A 20,484-nucleotide genomic window follows, 5' to 3' on the forward strand; every position below is an offset into this window, starting at 1 on the left:
AGGAGGAGGAGGAGGGTGTGGAGGTGGAGGTGGAGGAAGACGTGGTGGAGGTGTAGTTGGAGGAGGAGGAGGTGGTGGAGGTGTAGCTGGAGGAGGAGGAGGTGGTGGAGGTGTAGCTGGAGGAGGAGGAGGTTGTGGAGGTGGAGGTGGAGGAGGAGGAGGTGGTGGAGGTGTAGTTGGAGGAGGAGGAGGTGGTGGAGGTGTAGTTGGAGGAGGAGGAGGTGGCGGTGGTGGAGGTGTAGTTGGAGGAGGAGGAGGTGGTGGAGGTGTAGCTGGAGGAGGAGGAGGTGGGGGAGGTGTAGCTGGAGGAGGAGGAGGTGGTGGAGGTGTAGCTGGAGGAGGAGGAGGTGGGGGAGGTGTAGCTGGAGGAGGAGGAGGTGGGGGAGGTGTAGCTGGAGGAGGAGGAGGTGGGGGAGGTGTAGCTGGAGGAGGAGGAGGTGGGGGAGGTGTAGCTGGAGGAGGAGGAGGTGGGGGAGGTGTAGCTGGAGGAGGAGGAGGTGGTGGAGGTGTAGCTGGAGGAGGAGGAGGTGGTGGAGGTGTAGCTGGAGGAGGAGGAGGTGGTGGAGGTGTAGCTGGAGGAGGAGGAGGTGGTGGAGGTGTAGCTGGAGGAGGAGGAGGTGGTGGAGGTGTAGCTGGAGGAGGAGGAGGTGGGGGAGGTGTAGCTGGAGGAGGAGGAGGTGGGGGAGGTGTAGCTGGAGGAGGAGGAGGTGGTGGAGGTGTAGCTGGAGGAGGAGGAGGTGGTGGAGGTGTAGCTGGAGGAGGAGGAGGTGGTGGAGGTGTAGCTGGAGGAGGAGGAGGTGGTGGAGGTGTAGTTGGAGGAGGAGGAGGTGGCGGTGGTGGAGGTGGAGGAGGTGGAGGTGGCGGAAGTAGTGGAAGGGAGGCAGCAGCTTCACCTCCAGTCCTCTTTTTACTGAGCCAAGGAGCATGTGACCATCAGATTATGAGGATAGTTGATGGAATGGCAGCCCCAGAGAGAAAGTGGCCCTGGCCGGTGAGCCTGCAGATCAGAAATGTCCAGAAATGTTGAGGTTCCCTCATTTCCCCACCGTGGGTGCTGATTGCAGCTCACTGTGTAAAAGGGTGAGAATTTGGGGTGGTGGGATTGGGCTGCTGGTCGGCCTGTTTCCCTACCTGAGCTTTCCTTTCCTCACCTTAAAACAAAGCCAAAGCCCCTGGTTTGTGCTCACTATGAATGAAACATGAGTTTTGCATTTCTACCAAGGTCCCAGGTACTGCTCTGGTGGTCCTGGGACCTCACTTGGAGAAGCACTAGCTCGAGTGGTTAGGGGTCTGTGGAGGGGATGTGGTTTAGAGGGAGAAAACGGCTGATGGCTGTTGTAGGAGATGGGAACAGGCTGGGAAGAACCTGGAAGGGGTGGAGGGGAGTGTAGACCCTCCAGCATCTCTCTGAGGTGCATGTTGTCTTCCCATAGCTATAAGGACCTTACAGTGAAGATGGGAAACACATTTTTATATTCGGATTGCCTAAGTGCAGTGGTCGTTCCAGTTCAGGACATCATTTGGCATAGGGATTTTAATGCAAGCCTTATCACTAATGACATTGCCCTTCTTCAACTGGCAGACTCTGAATTATTCTTCCTACATCCAGCCAGTGTGCCTCCCTGAAAAGAAGTTTGAAGTGAAAGCTGGGACACAGTGCTGGGCGATTGGATGGGGCCGAACTTTAGAATTCGGTGAGACTGGCAGGCAGGATCTGAGGGGGGCAGCCTGGTGCTCTGGGGTTGGGCTGCAGGCTGAAGGGAGGGACAGGGAGGCTGATTCTCTAACAGGTGGGCAAGGGAGAAGGTGGAGAGGATGCTGCCTGGGAGTGATGGAAGTGCAGTAGGGATTTCTATTGTTATGTTAGGACCCGGGGGCTTGGGCCCAGGTATTATGGGTTCTCTCCAGGGTGGATTTCAGCTCCAGGGTGATGTGCTGTCTGCCAGTCAGAGCTGTCCTTCTCTGGAAGTACCTGGCAGGGGGCAGGGAGCTTCTTGTACCTGGGATGTAGGTTTAGCCAGAGCAGGCCTGTTGGTGAGTCTGTAAGGCCCCCTGTGTGGGAAGAGGCTGGTTGGGTACCTTTGGGCACTACCTGTCCTGGAGTTTGTGACCCTTCCCTGTACAGGCACCTGTCACTGTTACTGTTGATACTCGGAGTGACAGACACTTGCTTTTGTATCAGGCTGGTAAGGCCTTGCCTCTTTCTGTCCTGATATGTTCCTCCTTTTGACTTGGCTTTGCTTCTTACCTCCTCTGTTCCCCATGTCAGCATTTGGCCTCAGGTCCTTCTTTGTCAAATGGGACAATACCCACTGTCCTTCCTTTCTCTAAGGGGGCAACAGAGTGTGAATGCGCTGATCAAGACCCAGAATACAGGACTTCCTTGGTGGTCCAGTGGTTAAGACTCCGCACATCCACTGCACTGGGGCGCGGGTTCGATCCCTGGTTGGGGAACTAAGATCCCGCATGCTGCGTGGTGTGGCCAACAAACAAACAAAAGTTAAAAAAATAAAAAGACCCAGAATGGGATCTGGGGGCCCCTGTTCTATTCTGCTCATGCAATCCTTTTACTTCTGAATTGTCTCTCTGTAGCCATGTCACTGCCACGTGTTCTTCAGGAGACTGAGGAAATCATTCTTCACCACAAGAAATGTAATCAGAAGATACAGACACAGTTAGGAGTCCATCGCCAAGTAGTTGGTAGAGAGATGATCTGTGGCTATCACGAAAAGATTAAAAGTCCCTGCAAGGTGAGTTCATGGGTCCCTGGCCACCTCTGCCATAAGGTTGTCCCTTCAAAGTTTCCTCATTCCCCAGTGGCAAAGCCTGGGTTATTTGCCACCTCCTCTTTCAGGCTTTAATTAAGGAGATTCAGGGGAGAACCCCTCAGGACGCCCCTGAGCTGGCCGGGCCTGTTCCTCCAATAGGGAGCAGCCCTCGCATCCTGGGCGTGCTGCCAGGGTGTGGTGAAGTTGGGGGTGATGACGATAATAATGTAAGTTCCTATAATTGAGTTCCTTCTATGGCGACTTACCGTGCCAGTGTGAGCATTCACCCACATTAGCTCAGTTACCCAGCTCACAACCCTGCCACATAATTATACATATTATTATACAGATGTGGTCCCTAAAAGACGTAAGTTCAAGGTCCCCCTGGGAGTGCCTGGGCCCACAGTCTCCCCTTTGCACCAAGCAGCCTTTCTGAGCAGGGGGCATCTGAGCCAGGTCTTAGAGGATGAGTATTTGGAGTCTTGGAAAGAGGAGAACATCACTGTTGGGAGAGGGAACAGCAAGTACAGAGGCTCAGAGTTCTGAAGAACGTGTCATGTTTAGGGAATGTGTTTCAGGTCTGGAGCAATGAGGTGGCAAATATGGCCAGAGAAGGTGATTGGAATCAGAATATGTGTGGCCTGCAATGCTGTGCTATGTTTCTCATTCCTGTCCATGCGGGACTATAGGCAGGAGTTTGTTTTCCACCGTGTAGGCAATGGTGTTGAGCCCCAGGCAGGACCTGGGCTGGTGGGGCGGGTGAAGGGGTTGTGTCTGAGGTTGAGTCATCGACTGACTGCATGTGAGGGTGCGGGTGAGGGAGGGCTTGAGGAGGACTCTGAGTTTCTGTCTGAGCTGGTTGGTGGGGGCCTCCAGAGCAGTTTTGGGAAAGGATGTGCAGCGTGTGTGAGGTGGGGTTTAGCATGACTGGTTGTGTTTGGAGAGAGGGGGAACTGGTGAGAGGATGTTATTGGATATGTGGGTTTAGGGGCAGGGAGAGATTTCAGGGTAGATGTGATGACTTTGAGTCCCCATGCAGAAATGAATTTCAAAGTATTTTACAGCTGTGGAGGCCTAGGACTGACTAGTTGGAATTGACTCTGACCTTAGAGTTGGAGAGGGGCTCTGGAAGCTGCTCACAGTGCCAGGGGATGCCCCTTTAGTTGCTGGGTGTTGGGAGGTTTGGAGAGGGTCATGGGGAGGGGTCAGGCAGTGAAGGATTAGGGTCACTGAAAGAGAATTTGAGTATATACTGGCAGGACTGATGTACAGGGCTTACTGGCTTTATAGCTCCTGTGGGTCCCTGAGCACCTGGGAAGGAGTAGTATTTCTCAGATGATGTTAAAGTTTCCAACTCTCAAATCTCATTCACAGAAACCTGGGCCTGGTGGGTACCTGGGAAAGGACCTAGGTGCCTATCTCCCCAGTGCCTGGCTAGCAATCAGCCTGCTCTGATGATGATCCCCTTCCATTCCTGTGTTTGTTTCTTCTTTTTCTCCAAGGAGATTCTGGGGGTCCCCTGGTCTGTCAACTTAATGACTCATGGGTCCAGGTGGGGATTGTGAGCTGGGGTGTTCACTGTGGTCACACAGAATTGCCTGCAGTTTATACAGAAGTTAGTTACTACAAAGACTGGGTCATTGAGCACATCATTAAGGTGTCCTGTTGTGGCTCAGCAGGGCTCTTTATCCTACCGCTGTGTCTGATGCTGCCTCTGGGCATCCTGGTGACCCCGTGATCACCCTGGCCCACACTCCCTCCTGTTTCTGAGTCTCACACTAGCCGTGCATCTGACCTTCCACTCCTACTCAATGCACTTTTCTCAAACCTGTTTGGGATTCACTGACCCTGTGGAGATCCACATGACAGAGAGTGGCAGCAAGAAAGAAACCCTGGAAGTTTTCCAGCCTGGTGCTGAAGGAACCTGCCTCATCCACACCTACACCGTGACTGTGCTCTACATGCTGGAAAGGAGTGGGTGAAACCATCCCAACTGGATGGCCAGCGACTTGCCAGGTGATGCTTCATTATGCTTCACCATATCTGGAGAACACCTAGCAAAGAAGAGACATCATCACCGGTGAAACAGCATTAGACCTGACACTTTATCAAACCAGTCCGCTTGGTGATTGTTGGGAGAGAGTGAGGAGGCATCACCATGTCCACATCTGACTCAGTTGTCTGGGTTGGGAGAAGGTCCCCTGCTGCCCCGAGCGGATACATCTGTGAGTGTCCAGCGTCTGCCACACAAGCCCTCCTGGGGCAACTCAGTCTAGGAACCCCCTTCCCAGTACTCCAGTGGCCACATCCAGGCTCACCCCAAGTTGTGTTGAGGCAGTTATGGAGTATGGAGATTTCTGATGTCAACTGAATAAATGTTTGGTTTGTTCTTTTGTGTTCTTATGCTCTGCTCTCCTTGGGACTGTGGGGTTGCATATAACATGCTCTGTAGAAAACTATTTTCTCATTTGCCTTAGAAACTATTCATGGTTCTTATTAAGCCCTAGAGGGAGAGGTGAGTCTAAACCTGCTCATTTGTGAGTCTAAGGATGGTTTTAGCCAGCTGGGTCCTGCTCCCTGTACTCCTGTTATAGTCATCAGCATGTCTGCGGGGAGCTTTGTAGCCTAATTTCATAGCCTTTATAGCTCAGAGTAGAGAATCAAGATAGACTGGAACTAGGAGTAAGTAAAATTAGGGCATGAGCAATATTATTCCTCCTTCCCTGCTTCTACTTGCTGCTCACCTCCACTGTTACCAAAGATCTGCATTTCCACAGGGAGGATTATAAGAGAGATTCCCTATATTAGGTACTGGCTCTTTACCATTTTTCCAGGACAGAGTGTCCCAGAGTCTCTGTGTCTTGCTGGTGATTAATTCCCTCTCAATCTCCTGTCACCTGCCCTTCCAGGGGTCAGCGTTTCAGCTCCCAGATATCCCTGGGCTTCAGAGTGCAGTCTGTCTCATGTGTTGCCCAAGGAAGGCTGGGGTTGAGAGACTTGGAACTTACATGAAATACAGTCTGTTAATAAGTATCAAGCCAGCTGCTTTAAGAAGCCACTGAAAATCAAAACAGCGTGGTAGGGGCACAAAAAAAAGACATATGGATCAATGGAACAGTATAGAGAGCCCAGAAACAAACCCACACATGTATGGTCAATTATTCTTTGACAAAAGAGGCAAGAATATACAATGGGAAAGAGACAGTCTCTTCAGCAGGTGGTGTTGGGAAAGTTGGACAGCCGCATGTAAATCAATGAAGTTAGAACACACCCTCACACTATACACAAAAATAAACTCAAAATGGCTTAAAGGGGACTTCCCTGGTGGTCCAGTGTAAAGAATCTGCCTTCCAATGCAGGAGACGTGGGTTCGATCCCTGGTCAGGGAACTAAGATCCCACAGGCAGTGGGGCAACTAAGCCCTTGCGCCACAACTACCAAGCTTGCGTGCTTCAACTAGAGAGCCTGTGTGCCACAAACTACAGAGCCTATGCACTCTGGAACCCACACACAACTACAGAGCCCACGTGCCCTGGAGCCTGTGTGCCACAACTAGAGATAAGAAAAACCCATGCGCCACAACTAGAGAGAAGCCCACGTGCCACTGCGAAAGATGCCGCATACCTCAACAAAGATCCCATGTACCGCAACTAAGACCCGATGCAGCCAAAAATAAATAAATAAAATAATAAATAAATCTTTAAAAATATGGCTTAAAGACTTAAAATAAGACATGACACCATAAAACTCCTAGAAGAGAACATAGGCAAAACTTTCTGACATAAATCATACCAACTTTTACTTAGGTCAGTCTCCCAAGGCAATAGAAATAAAAACAAAAATAAACAAATGGGACCTAATCAAATTTACAAGCTTTTGTACAGCAAAGGAAAACATAAACGAAAGGAAAAGAGAACCTACTGACTGGGAGAATATATTTGGAAATGATGTGACTGACAAGGGCTTAATTACCAAAATATACAAACAGCTCATACAACTCAACAGCAAAAAAACAAACAACCCAATCGAAAAATGGGCAGAAGACCTAAATAGACATTTCTCCAAAGAAGACATACAGATGGCCAATAGGCATATGAAAAGATGCTCAACATCGCTAATTAGTATAGAAATGCAAATCAGAACTACAATGAGGTATCACCTCACATCAGCCAGAATGGCCATCATCAAAAAATCTACAAATAAATGCTGGAGAGGCTGTAGAGAAAAGGGAACCCTCCTACACTGTTGGTGGGAATGTAAATTGGTGCAGCCACTATGGAAAACAGTATGGAGATTCCTCAAAAAGCTAAAAATAGAGTTACCATATCATTCAGCAGTCCCACTTCTGGACATATATCTGGACAAAACTACAATTCAAAAAGATACATGCGGACTTCCCTGGTGGCACAGTGGTTAAGAATCCGCCTGCCATTGCAGGGGACATGGGTTCGATCCCTGGTCCGGAAAGATCCCATGTGCCATGCAGCAACTAAACCCGTGCGCTGCAACTACTGAGCCTGTGCTCTAGAGCCCGTGAGCCACAACTACTGAGCCAGCGTGCCACAACTACTGAAGCCTGCGCGCCTAGACCTGTGCTCCGCAACAAGACAAGCGACCACAATGAGAAGCCCGCACACTGCAACGAAGTGTAGCCCCCGCTCGCTGCAACTAGAGAAAGCCTGCGTGCAGCAATGAAGACCCAATGCAGCCAAAAAAAAAAAGATACATGCACCCCTATGTTAAGAGCAGCACTATTCACAATAGCCAAGACACGGAAACAACCTAAATATCCATTGACAGGTGAAGGGATAAAGAAGATGTGGTACATATATATAAAGGAATACCACTCAGCCATAAAAAAGAATGGAACAATGCCATTTGCAGCAACATGGATGGACCTAGAGATTATCATACTAAGTGAAGTAAGTCAGAAAGAGAAAGACAAGTACCATATGATATCACTTATATGTGGAATCTAAAATATGACACAAATGAACTTATCTATGAAACAGAAACAGGCTCACAGACATACAGAACAGACTTGTGGTTGTCCCGGTGGGGAGCGGGGAGGGAAGGATTGGGAGTTTGGGATTCGCAGATGCAAACTATTATATATAGAATGGATAAACAATAAAGTCCTATTGTATAGCACAGGGAACTATATTCAATATTCTGTGATAAACCATAATGGAAAAGAATATGAAAAAGAATATCTATACCTATATAACTGAATCACTTTGCTGTACTGTAGAAATTAACACAACATTGTAAATCAACTATACTTCAATAAAATAAATTTTTAAAAAAGAAGCCACTGAGTATTTATGGGTTAACAAAATAAATTTAACTTCTTGTTCCTATATCACCCCTATCAGGTGTTCTTGATCAGCAGGTGGCTTTTCTCCATCTTATAGCTCCACTCAACCCTGTGGTTCATGCTTACCTACCTCAGAATTCCCCGGAGAGAGCTTGTTAAACTACAGATCACTGATTCTACTCCCAGAGTTTTCAATCCTATAAGTCTGGGGTGGGTCCTGTGAATGTACATCTCTAACAAGTTCCCAGGTGCTGCTGCTGCTGCTCTGCAGACCACACTTTGAGAACCATTGCTCTGCATTAACACAAGTAGAGAAGTGAACCTCCTCTCTACTGCCTTGGCATGGAAGTGGCATCTGTAACCTCTCCTCACCTCCTATTGGTGCAGCTCATCATCTGGACCCCTTTAGATGCTAGGGTGGGGAATGTGGTCCCCAGAGCTGGATCCCCCACACTGGACAGGAGCAGCAGGAATCTTGGTAGTCATCTCCCAATCTTGGACACGCTGAGCAGATCCAAAGACCACATTCTTCTACAAAAACACCCTGTGAAAGCCCAAGAAATGGTGGTATTCGCCACCATTTCTTTCAGTTTCCACCATCCCACTGACGGTTTGTGGAAGAGGATAAATGCCTTTCCTTTGAGGTCTCCCCCAAGACTCTCTGTTCATCTTAGGTCCAGCTTAAATGTCACTTTTGTAAAGACATCCTCCCTGATTCCCTAGCCTTACTGTTCTTTTCTTGTGCTTTCTACACCTTTTCAGATTCTCAAGTCAATATAAATTATGAAGCTCTCCAATGCAGGAAGCCCAGGGAAACAAGGTTATGATCAGAGGCTGGGCGACAAGGTGCCAACACCAGTCCAGGGATTTGGATGTGCCTTCACCGGCCAGGTTTTGGGGGACAGTCACCCACTTAAGGCACTTGGGGGTACTTCCACGGGACTGGCCACCGCGGAGGCAATGACAGGCCCAGGGCTCTGCAGTCATCTTCAAGGAACCTGCACGAGGTGGGGTAAGTGCAGAGGAACGTTCAACGTTCCAGGGGCACCATCATGGGTCCGTGACGTCATCACGTGCCGGAGGGGCTGTCACGTGCCGGGGCTGCGTCACGTGCGTCATGTGCGGGAGACGTAGTCGCGGCGTCCGGGGCTCGTGCGAGCCGTACTTGCTGCCGCTAGCGGACGCCTCAGGGGCCTCATGGCCGCGTCGTTGTCCTGCCTCAGCGCTGGGCCTGCAGCCTCGAGGCCCTCGGGCCTGAGCTGCCGCCTCCTGGTGCTGCTGCTGTTGAACTCCGGTGAGGCGGCGCCTGCTCTGCGCCGCTCCCGTTCTGGGTCCTTCTTCCCCGACACCGCCACCCCCCCCCCCCGCAACCCGCACTCGAGGCCGGGACAGGCCCCGCGGCGCCCACCCGCAGCCCCTTCTCTGCTACCCCTCCGGGCATCTCCCAGGGCGGTCCCGGGGATCCCAGACTCCCGCGCTCTCAGCTTCCGCCCTCAGACCCGCCAGCCCTGTAGCCTCCTGGGGCCTTGTGGTGCGGGGGGCACCCCTGCGTTTCCTCTTGGAGGCGTGGATGTCGCGGCTGAGACCTGAACCACCCTCTTGACGGCATCCTCAGGCCCCTCACGCTCTACACCCCCAGCCCAGCCTCGCTCATCTTCCCACGCAGCAGGGCACTGCTGGAGACCCCGCTCCAGGCAGGCGGTCCGGGCCAAACTCGTGGTCTCCAAACCCTTAAAGGAATGTTCCTCACCTCACTTGCTTCCCAGACCCTCTGCTCCTACCGAGGGTGCCTCACTAGCAGCGGCTTCCTTCCCTCAGGGAACGCGTGCCCTCAGGTGCTGTCCCCTTGACTCCCTCAGCCCCGGGGGCCCCTCCAAACCTGACGACTCAGTGCCACCCTCTCCCCTTTCCTTAGGAATCAGAGACAGGCCTCCTGTTGAGGGTCAGCCTGCTCACCCCTGCTCTGCGCTCTCATAGATCTTTATCCTCTCCCTTTCTATTTGCTGTGTTTCTTCACCTTATCTCTTCCCCTCACTGCCACATTTCTCAAAATAAGTTTTCACTTCATGTTTCCTTCAGGTGCTTCCTCACTTCTCACTTAACCCTTAGCCCATTCCTGGCGTGTCTCTGCCCTACCGTCCCTAACCTTTCTGCTCCTCCCTCTTTTTTCATTTTCTCTAGTCCCTTGGCTTCTCTCAGGCCATGCCTCCTAATTCTCCTCTACCTCAGGGTGACTCCCTTGCCCTTCTGTGTCCCTCCCAGGCCACCCATGCCCTGTTCACCCCTGACGTATTGGTGTTCCCTAAGATGCTGTCTGGGTTCCTTCTTCACTGCTCCCTGGGTGAACTCAGTTGCGCTGGGCATTGAGCTGCCATGTATGTGATGCTGCCTCACAAAACAACGTGCATGGATGTGCAGCCACCTACTGGACATCTGTACCTGGATGACCTAGAACCATCTCAACTCCTTGGGTTCCGAAGTTGAGGCCCTCTTCTTCCTATAAGCTGGGTTCTCTTACTCCGTGGATAGTAGTCACTCTTCTCTAAAATCAGAAACTGGGGGGGGGGGGTCATCCTAGACTCACCATTCTCCCTCAGTCCCACATCCAGCTCACCAAGTCTGTTCTCACTGCCACTTCTTCATTCAGCCCTCATTTCTTGCCTGGGTTCTGCAGAGCCTATGGTGGGATCTTACTGCCTTCAGTCTTGTTACCTTCTTATCTATTCTCCATACTGCCTTCACAATACAAGTCTGACCATGTCACACCTCCACTGGCCTCCCTCCTCCCAGAGAGTCTCACTCAGGCTTCTTGGCCTGGCTTATGAAGGCACTTGTGATTGACCCCTGACTTTCTTCCCCTGGCATCATTTCTTGCCATCATGGGCCTTGCCCTTTATCCTCTGGAGTCTCCAGCTTACACCATGGTGTTTCTTTCATAAAGAATGTCGTTGTCACTTTTCATTTCTGTTTTACCTTCTCATCTTTAAGATCTGGCACAATAACCCCTCTTTCTAGAAACCTCCCTGTCCACCGCTTTTCTGGGCTTACCTGACACCTGTGGCCTTGTCCCCGCATTGATCGCACATGGGTGATTGTGTGTTTACTTATGTCTCCTCTGCTGGGCAACCTGCTCCTCAAGGGCAAATACAGGATGTGTCTGTCTGATACACCTCTGTACACCCCCGCTCCCTGCCCCCAGCCCCCCGGCCTTGGGCTCCAGGCTGGGAACAGAGTGGGAGGTGAGGAAATATTTGGTGAATGAATAAATTAACTAATTAATGAAGAATGCACCTCTTCACTCTCATCCTGTGACAACCTCTTAGTTCATCTCTGTCCCGCTTTCTCTTCCAGGTTACAAAGGAGACAACACCAAACCAGGTGGGTAAGATGAGCCCCTGCTTCAAGAAAACCTTGGATCCTGGGAGGGTATGTTCTGAAGAGGGTCACAGAGATAGTGTTTCTAGGTCTATAGGAAGCAGAAATTCAGTCTAAAGGGCCTGCCTTCTAAAGAACAGCCTGTGCTGTTCAGGACGTACAGACTCAACAGTGCACATTAAAAGAGTATTTGGGCCTCCTATGGGAATGCAGAACCTCTTCAAGTTCAACCCGGGCTGCATCCCATCAGGGAACATGTCCAGGAAGCTGATGCAGACCCTTTTCCACACACAAACATTTTGAGCTCTAAACTGTTTATTTGCAAATGGAGCCTTTTGGGCCCTGTGGCAGTGTCTGCAGAGCCTGGCTCTTCTGGGGTCTTCCTGTCTTTTTCCTTAGACCTCAAGGGTGGAGGGTTGGGTTGCTCCTGCTTGTTCACGGGCTTCCTTTGTCACAGATGCACCCTGATTTGTTATGGATAGTTTGGTTGAGTAAGTTATTTCTGCTTGTGTCCATGCCCCACCCCTATTCCCCCTCTTCACCCTTCTCCCAGCCTTTCTTGTATATTTGATGTGTATCGTTCTGTTTGTGTTTTTGTAAAAATACATATTGTGGTTTCGTGTGCATGTATTTCTAACTTACGCAAATAATATGTTCTCTAGATCTCTTTCTGTTTCCTCCTCTTTTCATTCAGTCCCATTTAAAAAAACATTTTATGTGGAAATAATTTTAAACTTACAAAAAAGACTGCAAGAATAGTACAAGGAACACGCACACACACAAAATTTTTTTCAGAATCAGTTGAGGGTAACATACAGCATGGCTCTTTATCTCTAAATACTCTGGTGTGTGTTTTCTAAGAATATTCTCTTAGATAGCCACAGTACAAGTTATCAGTTTCAAAAATTTACATTGATAGCATATTTTAATCTATATTTGTCCATATTCCAATTGAGTCAGCCCTCTGCATTCCTATCAGCAGTTTGTGAAGGTGTATATATTGCTACAGACCACCCACCCCTTGGCATGATCCAGCTTTTACATTTTTTACCTATCTAATAGACAAAAAAGTGACTTCTTAGTTTAACTGACATTTTTCTCATTACTAATGAGTTTGAGCATGTCTCAATGTGCTGTTGGCTTCTTGAGTTTCCTCTTCTAACAAATTGACTGTCTTTATCCTTTGCATATTGTCTATTCTTTTTTCTTGTTGATTTCCTAGAGTTCCTTGTATATTCCTAATAAAAGTCTTGTATTGATTTTAGATATTGCAAATATTACCTCCTAATCTGTCATCTGACTGTTAACTTTGTTCCTGGGGTCAAAAATCCTTGATTTTGATGTAATCAAGTTAATCAGTTTAAAGCTTTATGGATTGTGGTTTGAGGTTTTGTTTAAAGAGGCCTTTCCCATCCCATGCCACATGGTTGGCTGTTAACTTTACGGTTTTACCTTTCACGTTTAGGTCTTCAAGTACTACTAGAGAGGAATCCAGTTTTGTTTTTCTTATTTCTTTTATAGTGAGCTAGTTTTCCCAGCACCATCTACTCAACAATCCATCCTTTACTCACTGATTGTGGTGGCTCCTTTATTTACATTAAGTTCCTGTATTCTCTGAAACAGTCTCAAGCTCTCTATTCCTTTTTTTTTGGTCCACTTGTCTGTCCTTGTCAATACCACACTGTTTTTGTCACTATGGCTTTGATGTGTGCCTTACTATCTGCTAGGACAAGTGTCCCTTCTTTGCTCTGTCAAAGATGGAACTATTTATGGACCTTTGTTTTTCTATTTCAATTTTAGAGTAAGTTTATCAAATTTCTTAAAAATTCTAACTGGGTAAGTGACTTTATAGATTAATTTTGGGAAAAATTACATCTGAAATATTTAGTTATTCTATTTAAAAGCAATGGATCTTTCTCCATTTATGCCAGTCATTTTCAGTGTCCTTTATTAGAGTTTAACATGTATTACTGCAAAAATCTTGCTTAGTGTTGGATACTTTAATTCCAGGGTATTTTATAATTTTTAGCTATAAACTGTATCTTATTTTGAATATAGTTGTGCTATACTCAGGTTGGTTGGCATAGAGAAATATTATTGATTTTAAAAGTCAGTTACTGAAGTATTATATACATACACAAAAAAAGTGCACAAATTATGTGTCCAGCTCAAGAAATTATCACACAGTGAACGCACCTGTGCAGTCTCCACCCAGGTCAGAAAGCAGAGCAGTACCAGCACCCAGAAGCTCCCTTATGTCCTCCCAGTTACTTCCTTTGTCCTCCTCCCACAAAGTATCATTATTCCTGGCTTCAGAAAGTGTAATTTTTTTGGCCCGTTTCTTAATGTTACATGATGTTTGCTGTAGGTTTGTGGCATATAACTTGTATAAATAAGGATTTTCTTTCTGTTCCTAGTTTGCTAAATAAGAGTGTTTTGTTTTTTAGTCGTAAATCTGTGTTGAATTTTTCAAATGCCTTTTTCTGCGTCTATTGAGAAAAGCACAGTTCTTTTAGAGAAAAAGAACTGTTTATGTGGGGAATACACAGAGAGCGCTTCCATTGTGGGACCACCCTTGTACCCCAGGACGATCTCTACATGATCATGGTGCATTATTTTAAAAAATATAATATTAGCTAATATTTTATTTACAATTTCTGCATCTGTGTTCATATTCATGCAGTCATACAACTTGATTGTTGGAACTACTTGCAAACTGATAGTGTGTAAGCTGTTACACAGAGTGGGAGGCCTCTATTGGCTCCATGCTGGGACTTTTTCTTGAATGGTCTATGTAAAGACTTCTGACATAGAAGTCTGGAGCTTTTCTTGACTCTGAGTAGTGTGGGGACAGAGGCCTTTTGCATCTAAGAGATGCAGAAAGCTTTATAGCCTTTCAGGAACGTGGCTTAGGGACTTACCCTGACACAAGAAAATACATTTCCTGTCCTGGGGCTCCTTCTATGCTTCTCCCTTGTTTTGAGGTTCTGTGCTGCTTGCTCCCTGTGTGTCTCAGTATCTCTCTCCTCCTCCTGTCATGTCTCTGTGTTTCTGTCTTGATGCTTTTTATTGCTGGCATTGTCATTTTCTGTCCAGCTCAATGCCTTTGGGCAGGCCACTGCTCTTCTCTTACCTTCAGTCTCCCCTTCTTTGAAATGGAAGCAAGTTCCCAAGTTTACAGCCTCATGCAGATTACCCTGGAGGGCATCTTGGTCACAGTCATTCTTATCCTCCTCTATGCGGCCACTGTATCTCCCTGTCACGCTTGTTCCTGAAGCTTGTGGCAAACCCTGGTGGCCGAAGAATTTGGACGTGACCCGCTATTGGCCCTGGGAGGTGAGCCTCCGAGTGGAAAATGAGCACGTGTGTGGAGGGGCCCTCATTGATCTCGACTGGGTGGTGACTGCTGCCCACTGCATCCAAGGGTGAGTGTGGCCCATGGAGACCCAGGGCTGCAGCGGGCCCAGCCTAGACTCCTTATTTCCTCTATGAAACAATGTGGCAGTGGGGGAGGTGGGGGGGAGTGGGAAGGGATGTCCAGAACAGGGAAGAGTCATGCTCATGACCTCACAGGGCCAGGGACTGAGCTGGGGCAGGAGCCCCAAGCAACAAAGACTATATCCTGACCAGGGCAACAGCATACACCCCGTATACACCCCACCCCTCACACACATTAGAACATGCGTGCATGCTAATAGCTGCACACTCAAATACACAGCACATAGACCAGGCCACTTGAATCAGCTTGACTGATGAATGAGGAGGCAGTCATATCTCTGACTCCGAGGGCCCCCTGGCCGGATGAGCAAGATGGAGTGAGCAGGGCAAATCAGGCAGGACTTCTGCTAAGAGGAACGTCCTTAGCGGAGGTAGGAGCATAGTGTTGCTTGAGAACCTGACATCTACCAGGTGGGGCTCTGTGTCTCCTGTAGCACAAAAGAGTATTCAGTGATTCTCGGCACCTCCAAGCTGAAGCCCACGGACTCCACAAGGGCCCTCTCGATCCCTGTGAGGGACATCATTATGCACCCCAAGTACTGGGGCCGGAACTTCATCACGGGTGATGTTGCCCTCCTCCAGCTTCACACTCCTGTTGTCGTCAGCAAGTACGTGCAGCCCATCTGCCTCCCGGAGCCCAGCTACAACCTGAAGGTTGGGACGCAGTGCTGGGTGACCGGCTGGGGCCAGGTTAAACAGCGCTTCTCAGGTGAGGAGGATGGGGTCGGGGGTGACGTGTGGTACCCCAGAGGGTACACTCCTTTCCTCCTCTGGGGCCTCTCCTGCTGAGCCCTCTCATGGTGCCTCTCAGGAAGCTTGTGGCTGTTACCTCTGGCCCCTGGTTCTTTGGATGTGTTAGGATTGCTCCTCACATGGGAACCGTTGCCATGGTTTACACCATTGCATTTGCTATGGGCACTTCATTTAGGCCTAGGAAATCCTGATCATTTGCCTCTTACGGAAGCTCAGAGTCAGGTATTCATAAATTCACTCACTCACTTATTTGTTCACCTGACAAACTTAGATGTTCAGGCATCTGCCACACGCCAAACCCTTGTCACTGGTAATGCATGCCCTGCCTCTAGGGATCTCATAACTGAGTATGGGTGGAAGCACAGATTAACAAGGAAAGAGGCAAAGACTTTTTCAGGTGATCTTGAGAGCAAGTCGGGAGGGATCTGGGATGAGCTCTGGCAGAGAGTCTGCCTGAGATGCCTGAAGGAAGAGCAAATGTCAATCAGGTGGCAGAGGGCACAGCCAGTATAGAGCTCAGAGGCTGGAGAGAAGCAGCATGGGGTTGGGGTCTCAATTTCTGAGTGGTTGCATTGAAACTTGGATTGTAGCCTGCTTGGTTCAGGAGCAAAAGATTCCCAGAGAAAGGGATCCTGAAATAGAGCCTTAGAGGGCAAGGTGCTTGCCAAACGTGGTCCACACCACAGGGGGAAGGGCCAAGTGAAGGAGGGCATGGAGGTGTGAAGGGGTGTGGCTGAGTCTTGAGGATGGAGGTGACAAGACCCTGGGAATAGGCAGGGCTGAGTAGAGTGAGGAGTCAGTTCTCACCCCACTGGACTCCTCCACAGCCAACTCCACGCTGACCCCAGAGTTGCGGGAGGCCGAGGTGTTTATTATGGACAACAAGATGTGTGACCGGATTTACCGCAAGAAGTCCCTCATCCCCCGCGTTGTCCCGCTTGTCCTGGGGGACATGATCTGTGCCACCAATTATGGAGAAAACTTGTGCTATGTAAGTTTCTGGGAGGTTCTGGCAGCTCTCCTTCGGTTGGGATGACTCCAGGTGGGGGGCATTTCCCCAGGGAGAGGTTTGCTTGGCCTCGCTGTTTGTCATCATCAGGTAGTGCTCTGCTCCCATCTTCCTTCCCCGTGACTTTGATTTTGCCTGATATTCTGGGATGGGATCCCCAACTGAGGAATGAAGGAGGACTCCAGGTAGTGAGATCCTCAAGGAATGAAAGAAGCTTCCAAGCAGAACTCAGAGGGTGGGCATTCTGGGTCCCCCAATCCCTTGGGTCCCAGCTGGGTCCAGAGCCTCCGTCACTCCTCTCTCTTTGCCTAGGGGGACTCTGGGGGTCCGTTGGCTTGTGAAGTCGAGGGCAGATGGATTCTTGCTGGGGTGTTGTCCTGGGAAAAGGCCTGCGCCCAAGTACGTAATCCAGGTGTGTACACCCATATCACCAAATACAGCAAATGGATCAAGAAGCAAATAAGCAATGGAGTTCTCTCAGTCCCCTGCACCTCCTCCTGGCTCCTACTCCTGTCCTGGCTGCTGCAGCCCCAGATGGGCCCCTGATCTCCCTTCTCCTTTCTTCTCCGTGCTTTGCCTTTGCCGAATGGGGCCAGATCAAGGTTAGACCAAGGTCATGGGTCTGTATTCAACAAGGGTCAAGGTGGGGAAAGAGTGACCCCCTGGGAGACTGGGTCCTGTTTTGGCCTCCTAGTGGGAAGGGATGTGGTAGATGACTAGGCCTTGAGTGACCAGGAGAAGGGAAGTGTGGCCTAGAAGGGCTTTGGAATTGGGGACCAGGATAGCAGGGATTAAATCTGTGCAAACATGAGCTGGCTCTGTTCTCTTTTCTGGGTGGCCCTGGGAGTTGGGGGTTGGTGCGTGGGTAAGGCCTCCTGGAACTAATTCTGCCAGGAGGCTCCCCAGAGTGGGGACTGATGGTTTTTGCTATATCACTTGTGCTGGGGCGTTGGGAAAGGTCCTGGGCCTGAGGCATCAGTTTCCTCAACTGTAAAGTGGGTGTGCTGTAAGAGAGCAGTTGCGACATGCACTGTAGGTGACAGTAGGAAGGACCCACATATCATGCTCCAAAATCAGCTTTCTTTTTTTAAAAAAATGGCATTAAAAAAAAAACCTGATTTCAAAAGTTCCCCTCCTACATTTTTTAAAAATTAAAAACAATGTCTGAATTTTTGTTGTGATTTACCAAAAAAATTCAGAAATACATGAAAGAGTCTCCCTTGCTCATTCACCCCCACCACCAATGCTGCTCCCCTCCCCAGAAGTAATCATTGTTAGCATCCTTAAGTAAAATATCTTTATGGTTTTTAAATAAATAGAATCTTGTATATGTATTATTAATAACCTACATTTTAGAAAAAGCTATATGCCTTGAAAACCTATGTCAGTAACTAGAGCTATTCATAATTTTACATTATTGCATGTGTACCGTGTGGATGTAATGTATGTTATTTAACCAGCACCAGGTTTTAGGCTGTTTCTGACTTGTCAGCATTGTGGCAGTGCTGCCATGAGCATATTCCTGCGTGCTCGGGGGTGGGGTGGGGGAGAACACAGTCTGAAGCATTTCTTCCGCGGTCTTCCTAGGAGTGGACTCAGGGGAGGACCATCACAGGAAACACGAATTTAGTAATTTTGGATGAATATAATTTACTCCTCCCAAAAGCTGAACCAGTATACATTCACACCTGCAGTATACAAGAATGAACGCTTCTCCTTTTTGCTAAAATTGGATATTATTAATCTTCAAAAATTTTTCCCATCCAGTGGTAGAAAGTTATATCATTGCTGTTTTAATTTGCATTTTCTTGATTGGAAAAATATCTTTTCATGTGTTTATTGAAAAATGGTATACCTTTTCACTAGTAAATCCTCCGTTCATATGCTTATTTTAGAAATTAGCTTGTTTATCTTTTTCTCATGGAAGGTCTTTATCTTTTCTGAATATTAAGCTTTTGTCAATTATTTTACAAATATTTTCTCCAGTTGTTGCCACTTATCTTTTACAAATATGTGGAATATATGGGTAATTTTCCTGTAAAGACTTTAAAAATTATTATTGAATGAAGTCAGTGTTTACTTTCTTTATAGACTTTGTGGCTTGCTTAACTTGGCCTTCTCCACCTCCAGATGATAAAACTATCTTCACATATTTCTTTTTTTTTTTTAAAGAAATTCACGTTCTTTTATTTATTTATTTATTTATTTATGACTGTGTTGGGTCTTCGTTTCTGTGCGAGGGCTTTCTCTAGTTGTGGCAAGTGGGGACCACTCTTCATCGCGGTGTGCGGGCCTCTCATCATCGCGGCCTCTCTTGTTGCGGAGCACAGGCTCCAGACGCGCAGGCTCAGTAATTGAGGCTCACGGGCCCAGCTGCTCCGCCGCATGTGGGATCTTCCCAGACCAGGGCTCGAACCCGTGTCCCCTGCATTGGCAGGCAGATTCTCAACCACTGCGCCACCAGGGAAGCCCCACATATTTCTTTTAATATTTTGATAAATTTATTTTTTATGTGTAACTGTAATCCTTTTGAAATTTCTGTTATGTATAGTGTGAGTCAGGCGCTAACTCTGTTTTCAACTGGAGAACCAACTCGGTTGACATTATTTCTTGTAGAGTCCATCCTTTTCCTGCTGATTTGAATGTCCACATTTATAATAACGAAATCCTAATATATTTGTGGGTATGTTTTTGAAACCTTTATTATTTCCCACTAATCTGTTTGTCTGTCCCTGGGCTAGTGCTGTTCTGTTTCAATCAGCTTCATGTTATGTTTTGTTAAATGGTAGAAAAAAACTCTCCTCTTCTTTTAAAAAAAAAATTGCCTAATCTACAAAGTTTGCCTTCCATATAAACTTTAGAATCAGTTTGTCGGTTTTCATTAAAAATGTTATTGGTATTTGAACTGAAATTAAATACACAGAATAATTTGGGGAGAACTGTCACTTTTACAGTGTAGAGTTCCTAACCAGGAATATGGTATATGTCTCCATTCATTCAGCTCTTCTATTCATGGATGTCTGGAAAACCATTGAGTTTATTTCTAAGTAGTTTACAAATTTTGATTATGTCTGTTATGGGTGGTATCTTTTCCCATTACACTTTTTCTAATTCTGCATATTAGGTATTTTAAAGCTGTTGATGGATTTTAAAAAAGCAGTGATCTTGATTCCTGGTCGTCTTGCAAAACTGTGTATTAAATTCAGTAGTTTTTCAGTTGATTCTCTTGGCTTATTTTGGGGTAATCACATCACCTAAAATGGTGACAGCTCCCTCTTGTACTTTTTGAAAGTCACACCGTTTATTTCTTTTGCTATCTCATTGCTGGAGACTCCAGCACAATATGAAATAGTAGCAATAATGGTGAGGGTACATGTGCTGACCCTGACTTCATTCTTTCATTCATTCCCCAGATACTTGGAATTTCCTCTGTGTCAGGCACGGTTTTGGGCCCAGGTGACACAGTTGTGAACTGTTAAGATGATTATTCTTATTTAATTTGTTTACTTAGTGAAACACATGACTAGATCTCTGGTAGGTTTCTTAGGTAAATCCTGTAATACACTCTGGATTAAATTTCTACCATTTTGTTTAGAATTTTTGTTCCAATATTGGATTGGCCTACAATTTTCCTTTCTGTTCCACCCTTGGTGCCATTGCTATGCTAGCATCTTAAAACATGTTGAGGAGTTTTCTAGTCTTTTCCTGTGCCCTAGAGCAGTTTATATAACACCAGCATTATCTGTTCCTTACGTTTGGTAGAT

At 47.6% G+C, this 20,484-nt stretch overlaps 1 protein-coding gene across 7 annotated transcripts in view; it reads left to right on the forward strand.

Moving 5' to 3' along the window:
- Window positions 1-20,484, forward strand: part of LOC309608089 (serine protease 45-like) — a 105,372-nt gene that overhangs the window by 59,226 nt on the left and 25,662 nt on the right. For 6 of the 7 annotated variants that reach the window (XM_082347413.1, XM_082347414.1, XM_082347417.1 and 3 more), the window contains exons 5-11: window positions 1,583-1,694; window positions 2,593-2,750; window positions 8,848-9,097; window positions 11,437-11,463; window positions 14,738-14,885; window positions 15,393-15,667; window positions 16,539-16,702. In XM_082347413.1, coding sequence (XP_082203539.1) covers window positions 8,869-9,097; window positions 11,437-11,463; window positions 14,738-14,885; window positions 15,393-15,667; window positions 16,539-16,702 — 843 coding nt within the window. In that variant the 5' untranslated portion in view covers window positions 1,583-1,694; window positions 2,593-2,750; window positions 8,848-8,868. Of the gene's footprint in view, window positions 1-1,582; window positions 1,695-2,592; window positions 2,751-8,847; window positions 9,098-11,436; window positions 11,464-14,737; window positions 14,886-15,392; window positions 15,668-16,538; window positions 16,703-17,032; window positions 19,208-20,484 lie in introns of those variants that run through there. The other variant, XM_082347419.1, reaches the window with a different exon arrangement.

Source organism: Balaenoptera borealis (genome assembly GCF_965194805.1).
Source record: "Balaenoptera borealis genome assembly, chromosome: 12".
Classification (NCBI taxonomy): Eukaryota; Metazoa; Chordata; class Mammalia; order Artiodactyla; family Balaenopteridae; genus Balaenoptera; species Balaenoptera borealis.